General features: G+C 39.9%; 3 protein-coding genes and 1 long non-coding RNA gene across 6 annotated transcripts in view; 2 read left to right on the forward strand and 2 right to left on the reverse strand.

Moving 5' to 3' along the window:
- tmem117 (transmembrane protein 117) overlaps positions 1-5,304 on the reverse strand; it is a 45,718-nt gene extending 40,414 nt beyond the window's left edge. The window contains exons 1-2 of one of the 2 annotated variants that reach the window (XM_034218744.1): positions 4,853-5,304; positions 3,017-3,324 (exon numbers count right to left, since the gene is read on the reverse strand). In XM_034218744.1, coding sequence (XP_034074635.1) covers positions 3,017-3,324; positions 4,853-4,884 — 340 coding nt within the window. In that variant the 5' untranslated portion in view covers positions 4,885-5,304. The remainder of the gene's footprint in view (positions 1-3,016; positions 3,325-4,852) is intronic. The other variant, XM_034218745.1, reaches the window with a different exon arrangement.
- A 1,501-nt stretch (positions 5,305-6,805) lies between these two features.
- twf1a (twinfilin actin-binding protein 1a) lies at positions 6,806-15,414 on the forward strand. Its single transcript, XM_034218718.1, has 9 exons — positions 6,806-6,935; positions 8,279-8,359; positions 8,507-8,685; positions 9,887-9,982; positions 10,282-10,386; positions 12,350-12,475; positions 12,986-13,136; positions 13,263-13,384; positions 14,247-15,414. The coding sequence occupies exons 1-9, from the start codon at positions 6,911-6,913 to the stop codon at positions 14,412-14,414; spliced, it is 1,053 nt and encodes a 350-aa protein (XP_034074609.1). The 5' UTR covers positions 6,806-6,910; the 3' UTR covers positions 14,415-15,414.
- Positions 15,415-15,460: 46 nt separating this feature from the next.
- Positions 15,461-22,119, reverse strand: irak4 (interleukin-1 receptor-associated kinase 4). 2 transcript variants are annotated; one of them, XM_034218717.1, is made up of 11 exons: positions 21,750-22,119; positions 21,449-21,609; positions 20,677-20,841; positions 19,854-20,014; positions 19,710-19,774; positions 19,164-19,278; positions 18,971-19,080; positions 17,530-17,716; positions 16,960-17,022; positions 16,484-16,648; positions 15,461-15,865 (listed from the first exon to the last, which is right to left on the reverse strand). In XM_034218717.1, the coding sequence occupies exons 1-11, from the start codon at positions 21,908-21,910 to the stop codon at positions 15,803-15,805; spliced, it is 1,416 nt and encodes a 471-aa protein (XP_034074608.1). In that variant the 5' UTR covers positions 21,911-22,119; the 3' UTR covers positions 15,461-15,802. The 2 variants fall into 2 exon arrangements, with proteins under 2 accessions (XP_034074608.1, XP_034074607.1); XM_034218716.1 differs by having other exon boundaries at positions 20,677-20,847; positions 21,750-22,116.
- A 24-nt stretch (positions 22,120-22,143) lies between these two features.
- Positions 22,144-23,409, forward strand: LOC117547840. Its single transcript, XR_004569248.1, has 4 exons — positions 22,144-22,235; positions 22,533-22,619; positions 22,987-23,055; positions 23,278-23,409. It is a non-coding gene; the product is annotated as an uncharacterized LOC117547840 (long non-coding RNA).
- The last annotated feature ends 2,201 nt before the right edge of the window (positions 23,410-25,610 follow it).

A 25,610-nucleotide genomic window follows, 5' to 3' on the forward strand; every position in this document is an offset into this window, starting at 1 on the left:
ATATCTGCATGGATAGATAGATAAAACTATTCTTATGTATCTTGGGTAAAATTACCATTTTCTTCTATATTTATTGACATCATGGATCAGTGTTTCTCAACCTTGCCTGACTGGTGACCCTGTTATTAGGACCAAAACATTTATGGTGCAGTTCAGATGTTTGTCTTGTGACTGTCTCATATTTCGACATAAAACTATACCAAATATACCTCTCTAACTTAATCCAAAGACCCTGTATGTTTACAGGATCAAATAACCCTATGTGGAGAGACAGAACAGCTGTGATTATCACTTCCAGCAACTGTCCACCATTTGCAGGAAAATCATGTGTCCTTAAAGCTATTTTCCATTTCTGTATTTGCACAATATCATGTCACTATGCACTAGGGGTGTAACGGTACACGTACCCGTACCGAAATTATTCGGTACGGGCCCTTCGGTTCGGTACAGGTGTGTACCGAAGTGTACCGAACGAATATAACGTTAAACGTAAAAAAATTGAGAACGTGAACAATTTTTTGGAAGTAATCTCAGGTGCTGCGTCGCAGCATTCAGAGTAATTTTCTCACATTGGGTTCAACGCGTCATAGAGCGAGCAAGTCATTTCATTGGATGAGAGGCATACTATGAGAGCTGGTCAGAGGGATGCGTTCAAATGTAGTCAGTAATTTGAGGAACTGTCGAAAATTAATGGCGAACGCAGATAAAGTTGAGCTCGAAAATCCTCCAGCATCATTGAAGTCTCCGGTTTGGGAACATTTTGGTTTCGCAGTTACGTACAAGGATGAAGGACAAAGACAGGTGGACCGAACCAAAGCTGTTTGTCGGCATTGTTCAACTAACATTGGTTCCGCGGCTGGCAATACATCAAACTTGCACACTCTTGAAAAGGCATCACCCGAACGTGAATATCACCGGTACCAAAAGAAAAAAGACTGAAGTGCAAACCCAACTCCCACTAGCATTTAAGCCTCCACCACTCGCAGAGAGTTCAGACCGAGCCAACGCTATTACAAACACCAAATATCCTTATGTTGCCATGTTAGCAAAGCGCTACCTGGCTGTATCTGCTACCTCTGTCCCTAGAGAGGGTGTTCTCCACAGGAGGAGACATTGTTAGTGCCAGCAGATCTGCCCTTTCAGCAAGCAATGTGGACAAGTTCATTTTTCTTTAAAAAAAACATGAAAATACAATGACAAGCAAGTCCTAATGTCAAACTGGCTGCTTAGGAACTAGTACAGTTCAGTTCAAATACAGATTATTTCAGTTCATCGAAAAGCTGCACCTTAATTTTTATTTTATTATATTTTGTATTTATTTAAGTGAATATTCACAGTTTAATAATAATTAAAAACCCAAAACTAATAGTTTATGTTTTGTGAGTACTAGTAGCCTACAGTAAAGTTCAAATACAGATTATTTCAGTTCTTCGAAATGCTGCACCTTAATGTTTATTTTATTATATTTTGTATTTATTTGAGTGAATACATTATTCACAGTTTAATAATAATAAAGAAAATATATATATATATGTTTTGTTTTGTGAAAAAAAAATTCTGCTGTACCGAAAACGTACCGAACCGAACCGTGACCAAAAAACCGAGGTACGTACCGAACCGAAATGTTTGTGAACCGTTACACCCCTACTATGCACTCATGGCTTTCTATTTATGCTCATAGAAGATGATCACTCAGGGAACTAACCCCCCTCTCGATCTTTCTCTCTGCCCTCCAATTATGGTTCATACCAAGGAGATAAGCCAGGGTGGCCAATATTATCCCACCTAAGTGAGTTGTGAAGTGACTAGGAAATGAAATGCATGAGTTGAATAGGAAGCTGTTTAAAACAAATGACGGGCTGATGAGATTGGAGTCACGGCCTTATGAGAGGAGAGTAAATGGAAAGAGTCAGGCTGTCAAGAGAGTGAGAAGAGAGAGGAGGTTGGGCTTGTATGAATAAGTGAGAAAGATGGCAAAGGGGTGAAAAATAAGAGGAAATGCATTAAAGAGGTGTGATAGGTCGACGAAGTGAGCAACACAACGACTGAAACACCTCAAATATGACAGGTGTTGTTTTTCAGAGGCTCTTTCATAGCAGGAAAGTGTGTGTATTCAAACACATATATGGGTTGCATTCAATTTAATGATATCATAGTCCTGATAGTATGAATGCTTTTCTTTTGTTTTTACTTGACTATTTGCCCTACCCTTAAAGAGCACCCCATTTTTTACTTCAACATCCCCTTGTTTTTCTTCTCAAAAGTAGCATTCCCTATTTTTCTTTATATAAATCTGAATTTTCATTATTGTCTCACTTCTTTAAATTTAAAGACCCGGAATGGTTTCTCATATCTAAGCTTCCTATCGCAAATAAACATAACAACTTGAATAAAAGTAGTGGTGCTTTGTTTGTTTTTTCTTGGTGTTCACTCTGCATATGCATCTTAAAAGGGTAGAGTGGGTGTGAGTAGGTTGTGCACCGTTACAAAAGGTTAAGCGCCAAAAAGGTAGAGAGCCACTGAGCAGATAAAAAGCAGGACAAATAGACCATAAAACCAAGTAAGACTTCTACGAGTGTTTTCTCTTCTTCAGTGACTGATTATTTTGAGGTTTTACAGTGTTGATCCAACATATTAAGCGAATAGCATCAACTTGGAATTTAGAAATGGTGATAATGTATTTTAATATATGTAATGACTGGTAGTTGCAACCCTATACAAATTAGAGAGAAATGAAACTATTTAAAAATACAGTTTGACCCAGTTCTAATGATAAGTGAGTCAAAGAGAGTTTTATGAGGGAGAGGAATGGGTGCAGGAGCATAATTATGAAGATGTGAGCCGATTGTTAATACATGAGAAATGCCTTTTATTGCATTAATATTTGAGAAATGTGGAAAATGAGTGTAAGGTGCTTGATGACACCCGCCAGAAAAAACATTCAAGAGGAATGTTTCCTCCGTCAGTAAAGCCATTACTCTGCACATTCCCCTGCATTAATGTGTGCATGACTTACCAAAGAGCTGGCGGTGGAATATAAACTTCCCAGCTAACATGCCGGTGATAATGGCCAGTATCCAGCATATTACTTTCAGGGCGTTCCATTCGAGGCCCGGGTACTTGTTGAACAGGAAGGAGAAGCAGTTGCCCACCACAATCATATGGGCCTCTGTCTGACTGTGAGAGATGGGGTCTTCCGCAAAGATGAGGAAGTTAAAGAAGGTGACCAGGTAGGCCACGATGAGACGTGACCACGGGTGCTGGAAATAGTAGCGGAAACGGGCATCTATTTCCATCCTGCTGAGCCCCCCAGCCACACTACACCTGGGAGTCAGAGAGGGAGAGAGGGTGAGAGGGTGAGAGAGAGAAAGTCACATTTCAGTCAGATTACATTATACTCAAATCAGCACGGCAGATTAGAGTGAAACATCCCTCAGATTGAGATTAGTGTTCTGAGTGTAACTGAGGTTTGGGAGAGATTGTGAGATTATGCTAAATTCAGACAACTCTGTGCAGCAGCAGTGCCAATAATGCACCTACACAGAGATGTCTTAGTGCAGAGACAGGCTTTCACGTCAACGCAAAGATTATCACACAAACATGTCAGAGAGGGCTTGAGCCGTCTGGATGGGGATGCCATGACAGCAAAGAATCAGGTGCATGAAAACAGGTTGTTAGCTGAGCTCACAACTTAACAAAAAGCTGAACAAAGATTAAGCCTTTTAAACTAAATTCTTCAGTCAGAAAAACAGGTTGAAGTTTAGTGCCATACCTGGATAAGGTAGAATCTTGAAGTGCTTAGCTATAAAGCGCTGGCTCTTGAAAAGGCTTATCCTCTCAGCCTGTCTACTCTGTGCTCACCTCAGAAAAAGTGTGGCAGCATTACACTTATGCTCTGTTGGGGAACACCTGCCAAGCAGAGGCAACGCTTGGAGTAACTTCCCAACAGTCCCCCCCCCCTGTATTCTTAAAGCACGACACCCATCGACTTCACTCTGAACTCCCTCGCTGTAGCCCTTTGTGACTGGTCTGACTTTGCTCGACTGAATTCCCCAAACCAGTTCCCTGCTTTGACACAGCTTCCCAAAATACCCCACAGTGGGAATATTAGATGATGTAACGTCTCCAGAAATAGAGCTGCCAAAGTGAAACCCCCATGTGGCTATTACATTTCACCAGCATCCTGTTTTATCTTGCCACCTTGGGTCTTGCTAAACCAGTGATTCCATACACACTTAATCAATGTTCTGCCTTTATCCCATTATACACATTAAGAGGGGCAGTTGTGACATGGGACCTGTACCCAGTTTGAGGCCAGTGCAGAGTCCCAAACATGCATGGAGAGGGACTCAGCTGGCACCCAAAGGACCCCCATGAATACAGGAAGAAAACATGCAAATAATACCCAAAAAGGACTCATCAACCTGGGGGCTGACAATGATGGATATGCATTTGAGATTGCAGTAGAATCTGCAAGAACTTTGATATCCTAATCATCATTATTATGATCTTGCTCATGGTAGGGTACATGCTCTAAACTCCCTGGCTTTTCCTAAACCATGTAAATTACTGGCCCAATAGACCTAAGTGCTGCCTGCAGGAAATACACTGAGTGGTCCGTCAATTCGGGACAAATCTGTCAATTCCTGAATGGACTACCGTGTAAAGAGCATAAGTCTGTGACCACACACATCCCCTCTAATGTCACAACAGCGATGACGCCAAATGTCACATCGCCGACCTCACGCATCTCGCAGATAACACAGGCTTGACTGGAATTATCTGATTACACAACTTTAATATCGGTGCTCCAAGAGACATCTGGGACGGCCGAAATTCGTGCAGACCTTACCTGCTTGCAACTCGGTAATATAATGTGTGCATGTGCGGTGGATCAGCGTCATGAACGCACCTGCTCCACGCCGTTGTTGCTTTCAGTCGACAGCCGGGACAAGACGCCCCGCTCCCGCACGGCTCTCCTGTCACATCAAGCCGACAGCGGCGCTCTAATCATCCCAAAAACGAAACGATGCGGGAGGGTTTTTGTGGAGGGATTATCCATGCGACCTGTTGTTGGTATACGACAGAGGCATCCCCAAATCCTCTGCCATTGTGCTGGAGCGTCCATGCGCCGGGCGGGCTAGCTGAGCCGGGCGGTGCTTCGTCAGCAGGTTCCCGCCGGGCGGTGCTGTTTCTGGGCTGTGAACGGGACGCTGCTGCTGTACAGAGGATGGAGATGGCTGGATCCACACAGCACGCATAGCATCTGTGCAACGCAATGTAGCCAACACATTATTCACCAGCGTTAAGAGACAGTTCAAATATAATACTTCCGCTTTCACATTTCAAAGTAAAACGTGATAACAAAAGTTTGTCAATTAACCTACATAGATACATACAGTATTGGCATGTGCTTACTTATTTTAATGCATTTTATTTTATTTGGGTTTCACATATGCTTGTTATAATTTAGTATTTTAGTACTAAGATAAAATGCAATTAATTATTGATATTATTATTATGATTATATTATGATGTTTGCTGTAGGCCTATAGGTACACACACACACAGCCTGTATATTGTTGTTTAAAGGTTGACATTCCGTTAATAAACGAGTGTTGGTTCTTTGTTTTGCCATTTTATTGAAATAAACATTAGAACATTTAAATGTGGCTCTTTTTTTATTAAAGCTTTTTATTTCTACAGTTAACATAATGCCTTGTGAATATCAGCAATGCATAAAGCAAAGACTGTATGTAAAGACACATAAATGTCTCAATAAAATGTAGCTTAATAGCATTCACTTTGAGGTAGTTCAACATTATAATCATTCATTTGAACTCTGAACTGTGCTACGCATGCGTATGCCAGTTTAAACTACAGCACCAATCTTTTTAGGACAATAAATAAAACCCTTATTTTGAAGACCGGTTCACATTATTTCCGGTGTGACTCCAGCTGTGACACATCTCCTGAGATTCCCTCTGGTGACAGGATGAGGACAATTGTTCTGCTGTCAAATCTATCCATATTTTTATTTTTTTACCGAGGAGTGGGAGGGACATATGGCAGAGGCAGGAAGCCCGGTGGCGTCCAGATGTTGCAGGATTTCACGCCAATAGGATTTGCTGCCATGAAAGCAGGACATATAGATCTACGTGAATAAAGATCAGAATTTAAGAGTGAACAAATAACTGACTTGCTTTAATCGTGTTCCAACCCTGAGCCTATTGGTAAATATATAAAGAACCAATCTAATATTTTTGAATTCCACTGTATAGAATAAAAGAATACATATTGTCAATTTGATCATGTGACATTAAAAGCAGATGTGGGTTATCATGGGCGTCACTTTGTTAGAAAAAGTGGTGGGGATAATTTCTCCAGATGTAACATCAGCATAGCAAAAGACAAAATATGTACCTTTGTGCACACAACGAGCATACAGGTATGGAGGACAGAACATGACATGAGTACAACATCAATACATGTATAAATAAAGGAATACATACAGGAATACAAAAAATACACGAATAAATACATTTGAAGAAAAACTGAAATAAATAAATGTGGAAATAAATGAACATTAATACTTTGTTTATTTCTCTTACTATTAAACATAATAATTGTCATATAACAGATTTAGGTCTTACGTTATAATTTCATAATATTAATCCTATTAAGAAATGGTAATAAAAAAAGGAACATATATATGATAATTGTTTAATTATAAAATATATTATAATTTAGTCATTATAAAATATATTACAATTGTTTGACCAGGTCCTGTCATTTAGATCTTGATGACGTCACACGGGGGGCGGCTCTTGTGCATGTAGTTCTCTTCCTGTTTCTCTGCCCTGGTTTCGCCTGAACAGCTGTATCAGCTCTTGATCCGACGAAAGACACAATGTCACATCAAACGGGCATTCAAGGTAGATGCGTTTCCCTGCTTTCAATGTCTCTTTCATTATGTCTTGTGTTGTGCGTGTGTGCCATTCCCGGGTGAGCGTTAAGTACCTCCAACAATTCATTGTACCCAGAAGCTAGCGTCAAGTTAGCTAGCTAGCTGTGAGCTATCGTGCTGTGTCTGATGATCAGCGGTGCCCTGTTTGGGCACTTTAAGGCTTTAATCCCTGAGCATTTAGCCAGTTCATGAGCCACCTAAATCACGGCTAGTGCTACTCCATTTTTTTCTCTACAATGTTGCAAAATGCATTAGCTTCTCAGTATAAAGCTGTAATCCTGCAACGTTAGTTTATCTTTCTAGATGGATGGGCGACGCCTTCATTTAAACAAACTGTTGGCCTGGTAGACAAAAAATAGTCTTGACAAAAGGCGTGACATCCTGTTAAACATGGCGCGGAAATGCTTGTCTGTTTTGAGGTAAAGCAACCTGCAAATTATGTGAGTTAATAAGAGACAGGCTATATGACAGACAGATGTGTTGTGACTATAAATGTCCCTTCTAACCCCAGGCCACCGTGTGACATTGGTTTTTCGTATATAGTTGATACTTAAATAAACTATGATCAGTTGTTTTGTTGGTATGTCTGTTTAACTCACCTGTCAAAGTCTGTCAAGTATATATCAGACTAATCGTATTATGTACATGTGTGCAGCAGAGGCGTATGCAGGGTGTAGTCTAGGTCAAACTGCTATTATTTACACATACATGTTTATAGCTCTCCACACCTAACATGTAGATAAAACTAAACTAAATTCCTGTGTTTGAATAATAACACTGCCGTAGAAAAGCTGTGTAATAAATTATGGTATTTGACAATTGACCACATCGTCTATGTTATAGGGAATTGTTCCTTGCTTCCTGATATCAGAGAGATATTTGTATTGTGCCTGTATTTGGGTTCAAAGGTGGTTTGTGTTCTCATCTGTACTACTGAAACCATGCAACCTTCTACGCATTGTAACAAATAATACACATTAAGTGTTTTACTGTGCGTTTAGTAATTGTTTCATTATTGCTTGATGAGGATATGACCAAATAATTTATAAAAATGTTCTGCTTGACTAAAAGTATGTTAAAAGGAAATAGGTTATTTAGAAATGTATGTTAATAAAGATACATATAATCAATAAAGCTTTATTTAGTGTCTAACATGTGGTAACCTGGTCCACAGGTTAGTAAGACTCACAACATTTTTAGGTGGAAACATTTTAATCAGATGCTGAAAAAAGTCGTGTTAGCAGGAGCGTGCAGTTCATGCAGGCATCAGTTTAAAACCGTAGAAACTAACACCCTTCTGTCTTTTCACAGCGGGTAATGATGTGAAAGACATCTTTGCCAAAGCCAGGAATGGAGACCAATATCGAGTCATAAAGGTCGTCATTGAGGCCGGTGAGCAGTGTCCCAGGGTGTTTGTTTACAGCTCCTTCTGCCAAGAAAACACTTAACTCGTACTTCTTCTCAGACGTCTACTAAAGCTGACATTACTAACAAATCTGTGCACTGCTGACTGTGTTGTTTTACACATCTGCTTTGTAGAGCAGCTGACTATGGGCACCACCGGGAAAGCATCAAAGAAGTGGGACCAGGAGTACGATTCCTTAGTTGTGCCCCTCCTGGAGGACGACGTGCCCTGCTATATTCTGTACCGGCTGGACTCCACCAACAACCAGGGCTACGAGTGGATCTTCCTGGCCTGGTCACCAGACAACTCTACTGTAAGAAAAGTTAGATGAATAGCTTTTCAAGATTCAAGGCTTTTATTGTCATTTGTACATAGCTACAGTGTAGCTATGTCACACATCTTAGGTCACAGGCTGCTCCAACAGTGCAACACAATACAACTGATAAAATAGTGCAAGTAAATACAAGTAGAATAGATATAGTGCAACTTCACAGCATTTTGTCCTCCTCTGCTTTGAGCATCAGTTGGGTGGGGTTACCACATCAGTACTGCATAAATGTAGGCAACAGACCGCTTGAAAATCTAAACACAGGCAGATTATGGTGCTCTCCAAATAACACGGTTAGTTCAAACCTCTCATCTCTCGACTGAAAATCCTCCCTCTCAGTGTTTCACTATTGTTGTTTTCTTGTCATGCAAATGTGTGTTTTGCATTTGCTGTGCTCTTGTCCCATACAATGTAAGTCATTGTCATTTGGTTCCATCAAAAACTTTTGGTGTTGTCACTGCGATCCAAAATTACCATGACAAATAGACACACACATGTTGTTTCTGTCGCAGTGGAAAGAGGAATGTTACAAGGAGAGAACGATGCCAGACAAAGCCATGTAGGGTATATGTGGCGCTCTAAGTAACTACATACTGCAATTTAACTTAAATTCACTTTCTGAGAGCCATATTCAAGTTTAACATTCCTGCCCTCTCTCCAAAGCACCTCGCTGCAGGCCGAGGCTTGCCTGGAAGTCGCATGATCCTTTCACAACCAGCTGCTAAACTGAGTCAACTCAAGTCAAATGTATTTATTTAGCCTATAATCAAGATTGTGTTTAAGAGGGCATTTAAAGGTACCCTAAGGAGTTTTCGACCACTAGTAGTGCCAAGGCTCAATGTTTTATTTATAAGTAGGTTCCCTTTTTGCTACTTAGTTTTAATTAACAGGTGGTGTTAATGCTATGAAACATAGTAAAGGATCAACAAAGGCAGGGAAGAAGATTGCTAGCATTTTATCATATAAACAATGCTGAGAGAAAACTAAAGTGTTTGCAAGAATATAATCAATCACTTAACACAGTTCTAATTATGTTCAGAACATAAATGTCTTTTCCAGCACAAAGCAAGAAGGGAAGATCAATAGGGAAATATGTTATCTTCTGAAGCTGCCAGATTTAAGCTCAAGAATGTTTGATTTTACTAAACGATAAACATTCTTTCACTTTTCTACATATTCTCAACAGGTGCGACATAAAATGTTATATGCTGCTACCAGAGCCACACTGAAGAAAGAGTTTGGGGGCGGGCACATCAAGGATGAGATTTTCGGTAACACAAAGGTAGGTCTTTACAAGAGGAACCCATACTACTACTACCATTGTTATTCTCTGTTCTTACATCATCCACTAAGCTACAACTGCATTTGTTCGTGCAACTCTGTCAAAATGACAACGAATGATCCTTGAATCCTTAACATTTGCGAAAAGCTCTTTTTATGCCCTTAAGCCTCAGTAACAAACCCTCAAAAGTTAAGCTTCAGTCTAATACATGTATGGAAACCAAAAGGACAGAAGATGTGCCAGTGAGTCAAACTGTATTGCTGTACGATGTGTGATTGTGCTGTTATTTGCCCACCCAGGACGAAATGAATCTGAGTGGATACAGGAAATATCTGACAGTCCAGGCTGCCCCCCTTCCCCTCACTGCTGCAGAGGAGGAACTGAGAAAGATCAAACTGAATGAGGTGCGAACACACACACACACACTCACACACACGTACAGACAAGCAAACACACAGACAACACACTTGGATTGAATTTCTTGGCTCTTGTTCCCATGCTTGTTGTCACATAATAACCCATGGCATGTTGACACGTTGAATTGCCTGAGTCCGTTCTGAAGTGGCTGTTGTGGATAGGGCTTGTTCTCAGTTCTTAAAATAAATGACACTACGTCATCCTTTAATCTGAGGTTACAGAGGGGGAACAAATAGCAGCTCACAGCAGTATTCTTCCTTAACACATCTGCTGTGTGTGAGGTCATATCAATGGAGGCCAGCGATGCATCCTTCCAAACAGCACAAGGTCAGCAGCAGGGCCAGTGTGCATATGCTTGCCCCGGCAGTATCAACAGAGAAAAGATGCTGATGCATTAGAACAGCAGGATGTTGGCGGAGACGAATATATTAGGGCTTGGACAGCACATAGCTCTACGGCTACATACCAGTGGAATAACAGTCCACTCGTCACTTTTATCGCTGCCATTCGGTCACTTTAAACGTTTAATACGTATTATTGTGGTGTATTTTTTCTTTTATGTCAGTTCAAAAGACACATTATGCAAAACGAATGGACCATAAAGTACTCTGAATATGAAATATATGTTTGTTTGCATGTCTGAGCTCTTTATCGGTGTTCAAATATATATTTGAGAGAGCTTCATGCAAATGTGTTTCTCTGTAGTTATGAGCACTCAGCAGTGATTCTGCGTGAAGCACAGGTGAGCTGTATCACTGTGCTTTCCCTTTGTTGTTGGCAGAGAAAAGATAAAGAAATATATCCTGCTAATGCTGCAGGGGTGTTCACACTGACTCCACCAGACAGAAACATGGCATCTGGAGTTTTACTCTTCGGACTTTGTGGTGCTGTTCCCTTAAATGAACCCAAATGATCTGTTCTGCTTTTTTGAGAAACTACCTTTTTCTAATTGCTGCTCTCCAGACCTCACCACACAAACAAGAACTGTCTTTCTTACCATATATGGAAGTGCTTTGAGAAGTGCACTCCCTCTCCAAAGTATGCTCAATTAAAGACAGCAGAGCAAATGGGAAGTGAGGTTTGTGCTCGTCCCACTTGACCAGCTGTTGAAGGAAGATAATATACCATTAATCTGGACCGCCTAGATGAAAAAGGGGCTTTAAAATATGTATCATTGCTGTGCTTTGGAGACTGCCTGACTTTTACTAAGCAGATGGATAAAAGACCCGCAATCCTTTTTGGTATGCGAGGTAGCTACATCGGAGGCTCAATCATGTTTGCACGGCATTTCATTTTGTGGGAACAGAGCTCTAAAAATAGATGCAATCCATCAGAGTAATCCCCGCCAGCATTTCCAGTTTTCTGTCTGATTTGGTGGAGGCGCCTTGTCACTGCCGATACAAGCACCTCACCTAATCATCATGCTCCAGCAAGCTGCTTGTTGCACTTCTTACTTTCTGTTGACAAGAAATGAGAAAAACATTTATTATATTTTACTTATCCACAACTCTTTATCATGAAACTCCTGACAGGAAATGGATGTTTTTCAAGAGTTGTGTGTGTGTGTGTGTGTGTGTGTGTGTGTGTGTGTGTGTGTGTGTGTGTGTGTGTGTGTGTGTGTGTGTGTGTGTGTGTGTGTGTGTGTGTGTGTGTGTGTGTGTGTGTGTGTGTGTGTGGTGTGTGTGTGTGTGTGTGTGTGTGTGTGTGTGTGTGTGTGTGTGTGTGTGTGTGTGTGTGTGTGTGTGTGTGTGTGTGTGTGTGTGTGTGTGTGTGTGTGTGTGTGTGTGTGTGTGTGTGTGTGTGTGTGTGTGTGTGAAGAGACCTTTTTGAATGTACTTTATAAAGTAATAATAAATGCCACCTATGTGTTATCTATTGTCTCATTAATGTGTCTATGGCAGGATGATAGGAAGCTGAAGTGCCTCTTCCTGTTTTTTGTGATGTGTTCAGGTGCAGACGGACATCAGCGTGGACACCAAGCAGCAGACTCTGCAGGGAGTGGCCTTCCCTATCCACCAAGACGCTATTGCAGCACTTGAACGTTTTAGGGACAAAAGAGTCAACTACGTACAACTGGTGAGTCCTTAAGAGCAAATCATTCGTCAGTTTATGACCTTTGCCCCATCAATAATTGGATAAACAAATCAAGTCTCTTTTCTTTCATTACATTTTGCTGGGAGAGATAGGGTGTTTTTGGTCAGGAGTTGTTTACAGACCGACACAATGAGTTACTCATTTTGCCCAAAAAGCCTTTGTCCTTCTCATTGAAATTCAAAGGCTTTATGTCACAACTCGGATCAGATCATCGCCAAGTACAAAGGAATAATTGTGGCACTGCTTTGTCTCTGTTCCCTTTTTTGTCTGTTATCCTAAAAGCTTCTCAAGACAGCAGAGTGTTTGATGTATTTATCTAACAAAGGCATTTGTATAGTAAATGTTCCACCTCAGAGCGAGGGAAATGCTTGATTTCATTCACTCACCCCACACAGATGTTCCTAATTTGTCTAGAATTCCAAGCAGGAACTACATGGTCACAAGCGCATGCCACCAACCTCGTGAGTAACTTTTCCATTCCTTTGTCTACAGGAAGTAGACGCTGAGAAGGAGCTGATTCGGTTGTCCAACACTGAGCCAACAGAGTTGAAAGACCTGCCACTGAGAATCCCTAAAGAATCTGCACGTTACCACTTCTTCCGCTACAAACATTCCCACGAAGGCGACTACCTAGAGTCCACAGGTGATTAGTTTCTCACAACTTATTATGAAAAGTCAACTCTATTATTTCTATACGTCTATGTTTCTTATGTTGTTTCGAATTATATTTTGTGTCTGCTTTTCTAATTGTCTTTTCTTCCCTTTGCAGTGTTCATTTACTCCATGCCCGGGTACAACTGTAGCATCCGAGAGAGGATGCTGTATTCCAGCTGCAAAAACCCCTTGGTGGACATGGTGGAGCACAACCTCCAGATCGAGATCGAGAAAAAGGTGAGACTATCCATCATGATAAAATACTTATGGCATACAAATCTTCGTATTTTTTTGTCACAAACTTTAAGCCCTTAAAACCTTCATTAAATCCTGATTATTTCTTAAAATATTTCTAATTAATAGGCAACAATCAACGTTAGAATTCGGAACTAACATAATTATGTTTAATTTATTAATGATTAGGTCAGTTTGTGTTTGGTTTGATCTAGAGCTGCAACAATTAGTTCACCCTCAGGAACATTTTCAGCAACTATTTGGATACTTTTCAATGAAAAATGCTGCAAGTTCACTGGTTCAAGCATCCTAAATACTTTACACTGTTTATACTGTAAATGGAACTATTTCCATATTGAATTTTAATTGAAGTTTTTATTGACAAAGCAAAAATAATTAGTTGATGCCCTAGTTTGGTAAGATTTTTTTGACTGGGAAGCATGACCGTCACATTTGTCATTTATTTATTGCTTAATTCATTACTTTTGCGCAACATGACATCACCTTTTCCTTAAGGGATCCCCCTCACTTTGAACCAGTGAGAACATCTCAGACACGAGACAGAAATCCCTTAAAAATCAAAACCTTTAAAACTTTTTAAAGTGGATTGAGTAAATGTTTTAAGAGTCTTTAAAGGGACAATTTGCCTCCTGATGTGGATTCAGTGCTAAAAAGTAAATTCATGAGGTTATTTGTTTAGTATAGTATAAAGAGTGTGTTTTCTGTTTCGAAGATGATATTCGAAACAGATGGTCACCACAAAGTAGAACCTTTAATACTTCAAAAGAACATGCTTTGCTTAAGGAGTTTTTGATTATGTTGTGTCTGCAAGTGCATCTGCTCATATGTTCGGTCTGTTTCCCAGTTGGAGATCGACAACGGAGATGAACTGACCGGTGACTTCCTGTACGAAGAGGTGCATCCCAAGCAGCATGCACACAAGCCGGCCTTCGCCAAGCCCAAAGGCCCCACCGGGAAGAGGGGCGTGCGCCGCATCACCCGACCCGCCCCAGAGGGAGAGGAGAGAGATTAAACAGACCTCAGCACCACCACCTCCACCCCGAGCACGTTCCACAGTGGAACATTCCTGCAATGGGGGAAATTATATTTGACACGCTTGTTTAAAAGAATAAGACGACAACCTCAAACGCCCGTAAACATCCCCAGAGACCCAACTATGCACGCCAAGGACAACTGAGCAATGACACACTTCAGAATTCTCCATTTGTAGCCTGCCAAATGGAAGCATATTCATGTATGTTAGTACAGTCACAACTATTCACAATGATTTAAAAGAGGCCCAAACAAAGTCAAATGTGAGGTTTCCACATTGTTGCCAGCTCTGAGACTTTACAAAGTGTCAATGTGACTAATGTGAAGTTGCGCCAATATGATAAAAAAAACAAAAACATTCTGAGTTCACATGCTTGAATTCTTAACTTGCATTCCTTAAGTCTGTGTCAATTAATGTGTTTGTGTCTAATATGTTGAAATTGTCTCCTACTGTTTGCACAATGAAGTGCTCCAAAGCAGAAAAAGTTATCCCACTTGTGTCTATTGATTCCTTTTAACAGTGCATTTTATATTTGGAAAATTGACTTCTTTTTTGATATTACTGTGGTTTACATGAAAAAAATCATCTGCTGAGAAACTTATTTTTCTATGCAAGTGCTGTAAATGTACATATTGTAGCTGTGTGATGCTATATGATTAAGAAACAGTCTAGTCTGTGTTGGTGAGGATCACAGTGGAAAGACCCAGTGCTTCCAGAAATAGTCCATCAGTACATCTCAGATTTCACTCAGAGGAAGCTACTCCAACTTTGCTGGTTCCCAAACAGGAGGGCAGCCGAGCAGCCGGATAGGAAAGGGAATAATATACTTAATACCTTGATGAAAATGTTGCTACATCCACTGGTCGACTGATTAATATTAGGCAAACTACTTAGCTCACCTCATGTCTGAAGGGAAAATCACTTCCTGTATATTCATACTTTGTCATTCTAATAGAAAATAAAATCATGTTCGGTCTTATTTGTTTTCTTACCCATCTTTCTTTTAACGAAGAAAAAATAAAATATTTAAATCACACATTTTCTGTTTCCTTTTATTCTTTTTACAATAAATACATTAAGTGGACACTAATCGGAACAGACTATCAGTATTTTTAAGACATTCAAATATCAAACCTGGCAAAACAATCTCGTAAAATGCTGTAGAAAAAAAGTAAATTAAGCTACTTCTTAGAAATATAGTAAATCATTCATAATAAAATACAAAAATGCCATTTATTACTGAGTTCTTATTTGAGTATTGTGTTTTGTATACAACACTTTTTGTCAGTCACAGTCAACAAGTAACATTTATTCTGCGCACGGTGACGTGAGAAGGCTCATACAGCTTGGATCTTTTCTGGGATGCTTCAATCCTGTGCTCTAAAATCCAGTGAAATGCTTTTGACAACTCCTTTCAGTTCCAACAGGACCTGTTAAGAAATATATTTAAATGAATAGCTCAAATAGACAGTCTACAAATAAAAAGACATGCACTTTAGTTTTTAGCATTTTCATGCAGAGAATAAAACCTTATATAGAAAACATTGTCTTCTTAACAATATTATTAACATGCCACACTGTTAAATGTAGTAACATGTTCCTTTGATAGGATTAACAGGGGAATTGAACATTATTTATTTTAAGATTATCTCTTATGCAGCGTCTTGTCCAAACCCAAATCCGCAGCTGAAAATAGTCCCTAACAAATTCACTATTTACTCCTGTCCTGTTTGAAGGTTTTTCCAAACTAAAGTGCAACCTTGTTAAGGGAAATTACACTGAATATGTATGTTTCCTACGATTTATATATTCAGTATACTTCGATGAATCATGGGAGAGCTACAGCCAAGCTGGGGAAGTCAAGGCGGTGCAGACAGATTAAGACATTGATCGATGTGGTTGTATTATGGGATACGGTGAGACCTTCTCCACCAGACTTATCAATGCGCCTGGAATTGATTATACAGGTATTTCCCTCAAGGTGACACAGAAAGTGTTGCACAGTAGCTTCAACTTTAAATATCTGCCGTTATCTCTCCCCACTGTACCTGTTTGATGACTGGCCGTCTGTTTTTCCTGTCGAGGAGGCAGTTACAGGCCAGAGAGTACACACTCTCCACCTGGCTCATCTCCCAATTGCTCATCTTTTTGTCCAGGAACTCCTCCAAAGTCAGATCTTCCTCTTCATCATCTATATCATCCTTCACCTCCATCTGGGAGTGGAGGGGATGAAAAATCGCGCTATATGTGACTTACGGCAGTGATAAACTATATTGCTTCCTCTTCAACTAAGTATTATTGCTTCAATCATGTCGGGGAATTAGATTTCTAGTGTCCCTTTTCATTTGGACACTCCAACATATACTGTACATTTTGCCCAGCACAGGTGAAACTAATTCAAATCTCTCTTTGACTACCAACTGATACTGAGCCCTGACTAATTAAAGGTTAAATCTCGAGTAAGCTGTTATCATAAACTTGAGCTTGATAGATACACAGAGAAAGCCTCTTTTGTGCTGCTCACCAAGAACTGTGGCTCGCGGTTTTCATCCGCTGGCGAGAGTCCAGACAATATTTCCAACAACACCTGTAGATGGCAGAGAGATGGGGTCAATCACATGGCTCTGGATGTCACAAAAACCTTTAGTACTCCACCATGTGCCAGGTAGCTTCACAGACACTGTAGTGTTTGCACAGCTGTCCATATAACACATATAGGCTGTACATACTGCACTGTGTAGAAGGTCAGGAGGTTTTACACACTGCTGATCCCATAAAACAATCTACTAATGTCGTACAATGGATTATATGTTTGATATTTACAGCTACTAATACTCAGCTGTGGCCCTTCACTGATTTGTAGGCAATAATATACATTACATAACATAAAGCTCTATTTTCACAAATGTGAAGAAATGTATACGCTAATGTTTATGTCCTGCAATTATGTATGTGTCAGTACTTTGTAAGAACCTTGCACTTAAGTAAACTGCTGAGTTTTTTTTTACATTTTACATTACAGTTGTTTTTTCCCAGACATAATATCCAGTCAATGTGTGTGTGCATGCATTTTGGGAGTGTGCAGAAAGCCTACCACTCCAAAGCTGAAGACGTCAGACTTTGATGTGATCTGTCCTCTTAGCGCTTCAGGTGCCATGTATGCACGGGTTCCCACAATCCTCTCCGTCATCATGGTTGTTGACGTCCGCTTGGCCGATGCCCTCGTCAGCCCAAAGTCTGAGATCTTAGCCACAAATGTTTCATCTAAGAGGATATTTGCACTGACAAGAAGAAAATAAAGATTACAGTACAGCAGGAGGTTAGCTTACCTTAGCACAATTAATGGAAAGAGCTAGCATAGCTCTGCCATACATTACATTACATTACATTGCATTTAGCTGACGCTTTTATCCAAAGCGACTTACAATAAGTACATTCAACCAGGAAGACACAACCTTGAAGAAAACAGAATCATATAAGTACATCAGGTTTCATAGAGCCAAACATTTCAAGTGCTACTCAACTGGCTTTAGATAAGCCAGTCCTTTATTAGTATATAAGTGCTTTGTTAATAAATCTATCGCTCGAAGTGGAGTCGAAAGAGATGAGTTTTCAGTTTGCGCCGGAAGATGTGCAAGCTATCTGCCGTCCTGATGTCAATGTGGAGCTCATTCCACCATCTTGGAGCCAGGATAGCAAACCCACGTGTTTTTGCTGATGGGAACTTGGGTCCCCCTCGCAGCGAGGGTGCAGCGAGTCGTTTGGCTGATGCAGAGCGTAGTGCACGCGCTGGGGTGTACGGTTTAACCATGTCCTGGATGTAGGAAGGGCCAGATCCATTCGCAGCATGGTAAGCAAGTACCAGTGTCTTGAAGTGGATTCTAGCAGTTACCGGAAGCCAGTGAAGGGAGCGGAGGAGCGGAGTGGTGTGGGAAAATGTAGGAAGGTTGAAGACCAGACGAGCCGCTGCATTCTGGATGAGCTGCAGAGGTCGGATGGCACATGCAGGTAGACCAGCCAGGAGGGAGTTGCATTAGTCTAGGCCTGAGATGACGAGAGCCTGGACCAGAACCTGCGTCGCTTTCTGTGTCAGCTGGGGACGTATCTTCCTGATGTTGTCCATACGTTGACAACATCCACGTACCAGTTCACTAGAGCTCGTATACTAAATAAGCATATATTGATACAAATATATATAAAGTGCTTGTTCAGTTATAAAGACATTTAACTTGTTTATCTTTATGCCCTGAATTGTAGAAATAACCGGACATTTTGAAAATAATACGGAGATTGAAGCCCATCTCATATCCTTTTGTTGTAAAGTTGTTATAAACCTAGCTTTGCAAACAGACAGAAAACTGGGGGAAATACTTATCCTGTATCATGTATCAGAACTGTAAAAACAACATGAACAATAGAATAGTTCTTTGAAAAAGTCAAACAAATTGTATTTCCCAAAATGTTTAATTATTATATTAGGAAAAGATCATTTAATTAAAAGGCATGACAATGAAGATACACCTCACTGTATGTACCTTTTAACGTCTCTGTGGACATGATGGTTGCTGTGCAGATACTCCAAGCCTCTCGCTGTCCCTTCAGCTATCAAGCATCTCTGTCGCCAGAACAGAGGAGGGCTTTCATCCTGAATGGAAAAAAAGCAAACAATTAATTAATCTGTGTAAAGTAAAGCACAGGTGATAGAAGCAAGCAAGTTGAGATGCTTACCAAGCAAGCGATTCGGTCCAGCAAAGAACCGTTGACCATGAGGGGATACACCAAACATGGGTGCTGACCATCAGAGGAAAATCCAACCATGTCAACCAGGTTTTCATGTTTCAGCCTGTGGAACAAACTGTCTCATCAAACCAGATCTGTAATTACAAATAAATGAATCTATGTTGACCTCAAAGAAAAATGTCTAGCAAGGGTTAGGGTTAGGGTTTCCTTGCTTGCTGAGTTTTAATCAAACCCCATGGTCGCACAAAAAAGCTACTCTGAAAAGTATTTGCATTGCCGATTTTACCAATATCTTTATCGACCAACTCCATTCATTGTCCATTTAGTAATTACAATAACTGGCTAAAAGTATCTATTCAACCTGAATGTATTTGTCGGTCCTAAGCTAAACGCAGGCTGCTTTTACAAAACCTTGAACCTGCAGAAACAGCTTGTTGGCTCTAGCATATAAAACATAATGGTTATGAGGTGGCTGTGACTGAGTCATCAAAATCAACCTGATCAACAAGGATTTAGAGAGACGATAAAACGTACACTTTCAGAGTCTGGATCTCTTGGTTGAACTGAACTTGCAGCTCTTCCAGGGAGATGTCCTCCATCTAAATGAGAGAGTATGTTATGTTGTGATTTGCAAAATGAGCATAAGTATAATATTGCCATAAAACATTTTAAACTTACAGGATTGAGCTTTTTCACAGCAACGGGTTTGTCATTTAGGAGACCTTTGTACACAATGCCAAAGCCTCCCTCTCCCAGTCTGCTGCCGCCGTCTGATATTGGCCGGTCATCAAAATTGCCTGTGATCTTCATCAGCTCATTGTAGAGGAAACTGGAGACACCTAATGAGGAACACAGAAAAGTTTCATTTTAACTTATGTAGTTGAGCTCTCATTGCTGCCACCTGCTGGTCAATTTAGTAAACGTACACATTCCCATAGAAGCAGCATCCTTACTGTACATGTAGAAATATAGATGTCAGGAACCAAGATAAAATAGCTTTTTTTAGTAGTGGAACTAAATTATTTTACTCAGGAACAATTATTTGCAATGTTTTACAATTCCAATTATTTATTTTATTTAAAAGCTAAAGTCTTAGGTTCCTCTGCAGATTAACATTTTCCACACAAAACATGTTCATAGTAGTAAAATATAATATATTTTAAAAGGCGAACACCATACAATTTATAAAGTACATTACTTTTACTTTTGGATATTGAATGAAGTACTTTTATTTGTATTGGAGCAGTTCTAAACTGTGTAATTAAAGTCAAAACATGCACTTTATTTTCTCAAAACTGTGTTCTTAAAATCTATTCAACTTGCAATCACATATTGTTTAGTGCCATGTGCATCACAACCTCCTCTTATTTAGAGATCAAAAACGATGGACTCTGTATGCATAAACATGTCATATTTATAGCTTCTCAACAGTTGGGTTTGTAAACATAACTAAATACAATTATATTTAACTTCATTTGAAAGAAAACTAAAGTGCAGTTACCTGTGTGTTCTGGCTCACTGCTCTCCAGTAGCATCTGTGTCTGCAGAACAGAGCTCTCAGCTGGTGGCCGTGTCTCTGTGTCTTCCAGGAGTCTAGTAGGAGCAGCGCTGTTCGTTTGTACTGCTGGAGAGGCCTGCTGTATCTCTGGTAAAACATCCTCTTCCACTGTGTCTGGACAAAACATTGAATACGTTATTTTGTTGATATGGCGCAGTAGTCTTAATATCTTAAATTGGTTGTTGATACTGAGATGGGCATTTCTACAGATTATTTAAACAACACAATTTAAAATAAATACGTTTTTTTTATGTTGCTCATTTCTGTGTAGATGTTAGATAGTAGTAGGCCTACTTTTCCCCTTTTGTTTTGAAACTAGTATTGTAAGTCATAATGTCATTCCTCAGAAAACAGACGCTTTTATTGCATGTCACAACAATGTCATTAACAATAAGTATGTTACTCTTTGGTGATTGTTTTTATATATGATTAGAATATGTATGTTTTTACATCTGCCATTAAGAGGTGTCTCTTCCCTCTCTATGGCATTCATGCTTTTGTAACAAACCTGGAACTGATAAATTATTGAAGTATAAATGCATGTATTCTATCACTTACTGATTTGATTTAATTGGAAAACTGTTTTGATGGGGATGATGTATGTTTTGAGAGTTCGTGATTTAAGAATTAGAAAATATTTTCAAATGTAACAGACCACTGATGATACATAGATAGGCTTACATGTTTATTTCATAGCCTGGGATTATCATTATACCGTTTTGTTTTAAATCAGGTAGCAGGATACTAGCAGCAGCCAGTAACTTGTGACTCTTCAAAATGTCCACCAGTTCACCCACTGTACTGTTGGTGGTCCCCCAGTCAGCCAGCAGAGCCACCGTGGGACTTTCCCCCTGTGCCACAAGCCTTTCAAATCTCCTGAGAAACAAATACATCACATACATATATGAAATATTATATTAATAAAGAAAATAGACGAATAGATAAATGGATATTCTAGCATTCTCGACCTTAACTGAAACAATAACACAGCAAATACACCAGCTATATTCACCTACCTGACATGATGCTGAGAGTACCCCAACTCCCCACTCGGCTTCCGTATCGACACAATAACATCTTTCCATCTGTCCTGGGGATCCAAAAAGTCGGACAACTTGCGACGCAAACTATAACTGAGGTTTCGGATGTAAGTAGTGGAAGTTATTGAGTTATTCATCCTACGACAAAATAATGACACAACCTGTTGGACAGTTATTTTAACATGGTGTGCAACTTACAACGCCGCTATGGGTGTTAATTATCCGCCGTTAAACCCATGAAAGGAAAGACAATATCAAACGTTTTGCTCACGGTTTGGTTTGGTACAATGTGTAAACTTTCCAATATTGAGCAACTTCCTTAAACGTAACACAAGCAGGCCTGCCCCCTTCAAGTCTCCACCTCCATGCGGAAATACGTACAGTCTATGGGAAATACAAGCAGTGGTGAATATACATCCTCGAATAAAAGGTTCACATTGTACTGTGTGCCCCCGGATGTTGGTAAGATCACAGTTTGTGCACTCTGTAGATGTGTTTGAGTTAGTTAGTTTAGTTAACGTTATCTTTCCTGTTTTTGAGGAGAGAAACAGAAAGACAAATATATGCTGTGCTTTCAATGCCCATGTGTTTGTAGTATGACAGTGGCCTCTAGTGGACAGTAACCAGATTTCACGTCTGAAACCAGCCTGAGATTTGGTGTTGTTTTGTGATAGGACCAATGGCATAGGTAATTTATTTACAGGGATAACACTAAGTAGAAATCTATGTTTGATAACTGAAACATATCCTTGCATCAAGATCGATCTTTCTTGGGGGGAACTGCAGAGAAAATGGCAGAACAATCAAGAGGTCCAGATCAGGCCCAAATCCAGGACTGGAAAATGTGTAAGTGCTTATAGCCTATGTGTATATGTATACATCTTACATTCATTCATGTACATACCTAAAAGAGTATATTGAATGAAAATATATTAAAACTTGTCTATCATGCACATAAACATATCTTTGCAACTTGGAAAGAGGAGTTGGTATTGTTTCTGTGTTCTAACTGGACATACTTTAGCTGAAGCAGGAAGCAACTGATTTAATGAATTATCGGATTTAATTTAACTGAAGTAACATTTAAGAACTGACTTTGTCCTTTTACATGAGATGTAACTTTAGAACAACCATGTCCAGATAGCTTTGATTGTGAATTGTGCCTTTTAATTGTGTTGCTCCTTCATCATTCTCTCTCTCTTTTTATTGGCAGTACCTGGTCTGTTCTTACCCCCATATATTTATTTATTTATGAGTGATATGGCTGGCTGAATACAAACAGGTAAGAACTAAACAACACAACAGAACACTCAGACTTGATTTCCTTTTTGAAACCCTCAAGCTGAAAACAAACAAATACTCATCACACCCAACACCATTAACAAATTGGCAGACAAATTAAAGCATTTGCTCTAATGCCTCTCTGTGCTCTGCACTCAAGCAGTTATTGATATGTTTATGGTGTGTTTGTTGCTAATTACAAAGTTTGTATAATTGTGACCAGTTCCATGTGGACCGGAGGGCCCAGCTGTCAGGCTGGATGGGTGGAGTCGTGAACTGCACGGAGTGTGTGAAGATAAATGTCTTTTTTTAACCAAGCAAGGGAAATTATTTTATTTAGATGAAATCACAAGGCACGTTTATTATACTTAACACTAAAATCAAACACAAAAACAAAGCTATTATGCTATATGCTTACATGTATAGCAATGCTAACATGTTGATATTTAGCAGGCATGACGTCTAATGTTTATCCCTTTAGCTTAACCTGTTAGCATGTTAACATTTGCTAATCAACACTAAACCATTCCGACTGAGACTGATGGGAATGTCATTATTAGTTTTGCACGTATTTGAACAAGAATCAGAGTCATTATGATTAACCCTGAATAGGTCATGAATGTCTGTATTAGATTTCATGACAATCCATCCTATAGTTGTTGAGATATTTCAGCCTGGACCAAAGTGTTTGACTGAACATGAACAACCATTGAGTCGCGCTGCCAGTATGGCTCAAAAACGTTTGAAAACATTTGTGTTGCTATTGAACTATATTTTGTGGCATCTAGCTATTGTTAGTTGAATGCACTGTTGAACCAATGAATGTAACATAACAGAAAACCAAAAAAAACAGGCACACTGAAACACATCCCAGCTACAACTACATGATCTGGAAACTATGTAAAGGTACACATACAGTATTGATGCAATTAAAAACTGATGACATTTTTGAACACTATTGACCCAAAGCATATGGCCATCACTAATGCAGCCGCATCGGACATCTTCCACAACACACGCACAATAAATCATTATATGTCTTACTTTGTCCTCCTGATGATGACAAGCAACTTTTATATGATTTATCCCAGCTGAGCATAATTTCAGTTTTATACTCATGCGGCCAACACAGTATGATAATGTAATCCGAGAAAGTCCAGTTTATTCTGCTTTTAGGGAAATTGGATGACACTGAGTATGATACTATAATCAAAGCCGTCTTGTAATTATTTAGTGAGTCATAAACTAAGAGAGACTACAGGCTTTTCCCTCATGGACTTTTTATATCTTCTGACAATGCATGCACATGGACTGCATTACATGAAAAGAAGACTTCACCACATGTGTAAACAAACTGCAATTAAGTTATTTTGTGTGAAACAGAATAATGAGAGCCATTACTGTAATTGTGGTGGCCAGTGTATCCCTGAGGTTTGATACAGGCTTTCACAAACACATCATTCTGAATTGATGAGCTTAATGGGAGCTCATTGGTGGTTGTTTGTCATGAAACAATTTTGTTTTATGTGTGTGTATGTATGTGGGTGCATTTGTGTGTATCTGTGTGACTTTATGAAAGTGACTGTGTGCACCTGTGTAGTGTATGTGTGTGTTACATTGGGGTGTAAACACAAGCCAGAGGGGGGTGAGCAGTTGCCTGTTAAATCTGTAACATAAAGAAATTGCCTGATGCCCAAGGGACCTTCAAAGGCTCCTCACGTTTGACGAGAGCTGCAACCACAAGCCGCTGAGCTCTCCGATTAATGCTGTCATTGCATCTGCTGGTGTGGGATACCCCTCGCACCTGTGTGTAAGAGATTCTTTGAAGTGCCTTCATCTCCTGCATGCCTCCTCTAACCTTAGTGGCAGGATCTCAACATCGCACACAGTTCACACGCAGAGACAGGGAGCAAGGCCAAACTCTGGGCTCCCCTGTGGTGAGCAGGGAGATGGGAGGGAGCTGATGTGGAGGAGGAAGGGAGGGAGGAGAGAGTGTGAGGAGAGGAAAAGCAAAAAAACAATGTTTTGTGAGGTAGAAGAAGAAGAAGCAAAGCAGAAAAGTGTTTAAAGGAGAAACAGAGGGCACACAACAAATATAAGAGGAGAAAAGTAGGAGTGCTATTGGATCTGAAAGTGAGAAAGGAGAAGGGTTGTGAGGGAGAACGGAGAGGGAGAGGTCCCCTGCGGTTTGGGAACAAGGGCAGAGGCGGAAGAAGTGCCAGAGTGGCTTAAATCACCATGGAGAAACTCTGCAGGTGGAGGAAGTGATCAGAGGAAGTCATATGACGTCCAGGAAACCTCCAGGGTAAACAAGGACAGATGAGATGAGAGCTGGTACTCCACACATTGGGATTGCAGTACACCCCAGTTTGTGCCCCTCGTATATTATCATCTGTTTTTCCGGCAGTCTGTAGAAAACCCTGGTTTTGAAGGTATTCCCCAAAACCCTGTGACTCTCCTTTTTTATCAGATTACCGAAATAATCAATTTGCTGCACAATAAAACTAACGTGATAATCTGAAAAAAAAAAAAATTCTGAATTTATCACAAAAAGAA

The sequence above is a fragment of the Gymnodraco acuticeps genome, unplaced genomic scaffold (genome assembly GCF_902827175.1).
Source record: "Gymnodraco acuticeps unplaced genomic scaffold, fGymAcu1.1, whole genome shotgun sequence".
In the NCBI taxonomy this organism is placed as follows: domain Eukaryota; kingdom Metazoa; phylum Chordata; class Actinopteri; order Perciformes; family Bathydraconidae; genus Gymnodraco; species Gymnodraco acuticeps.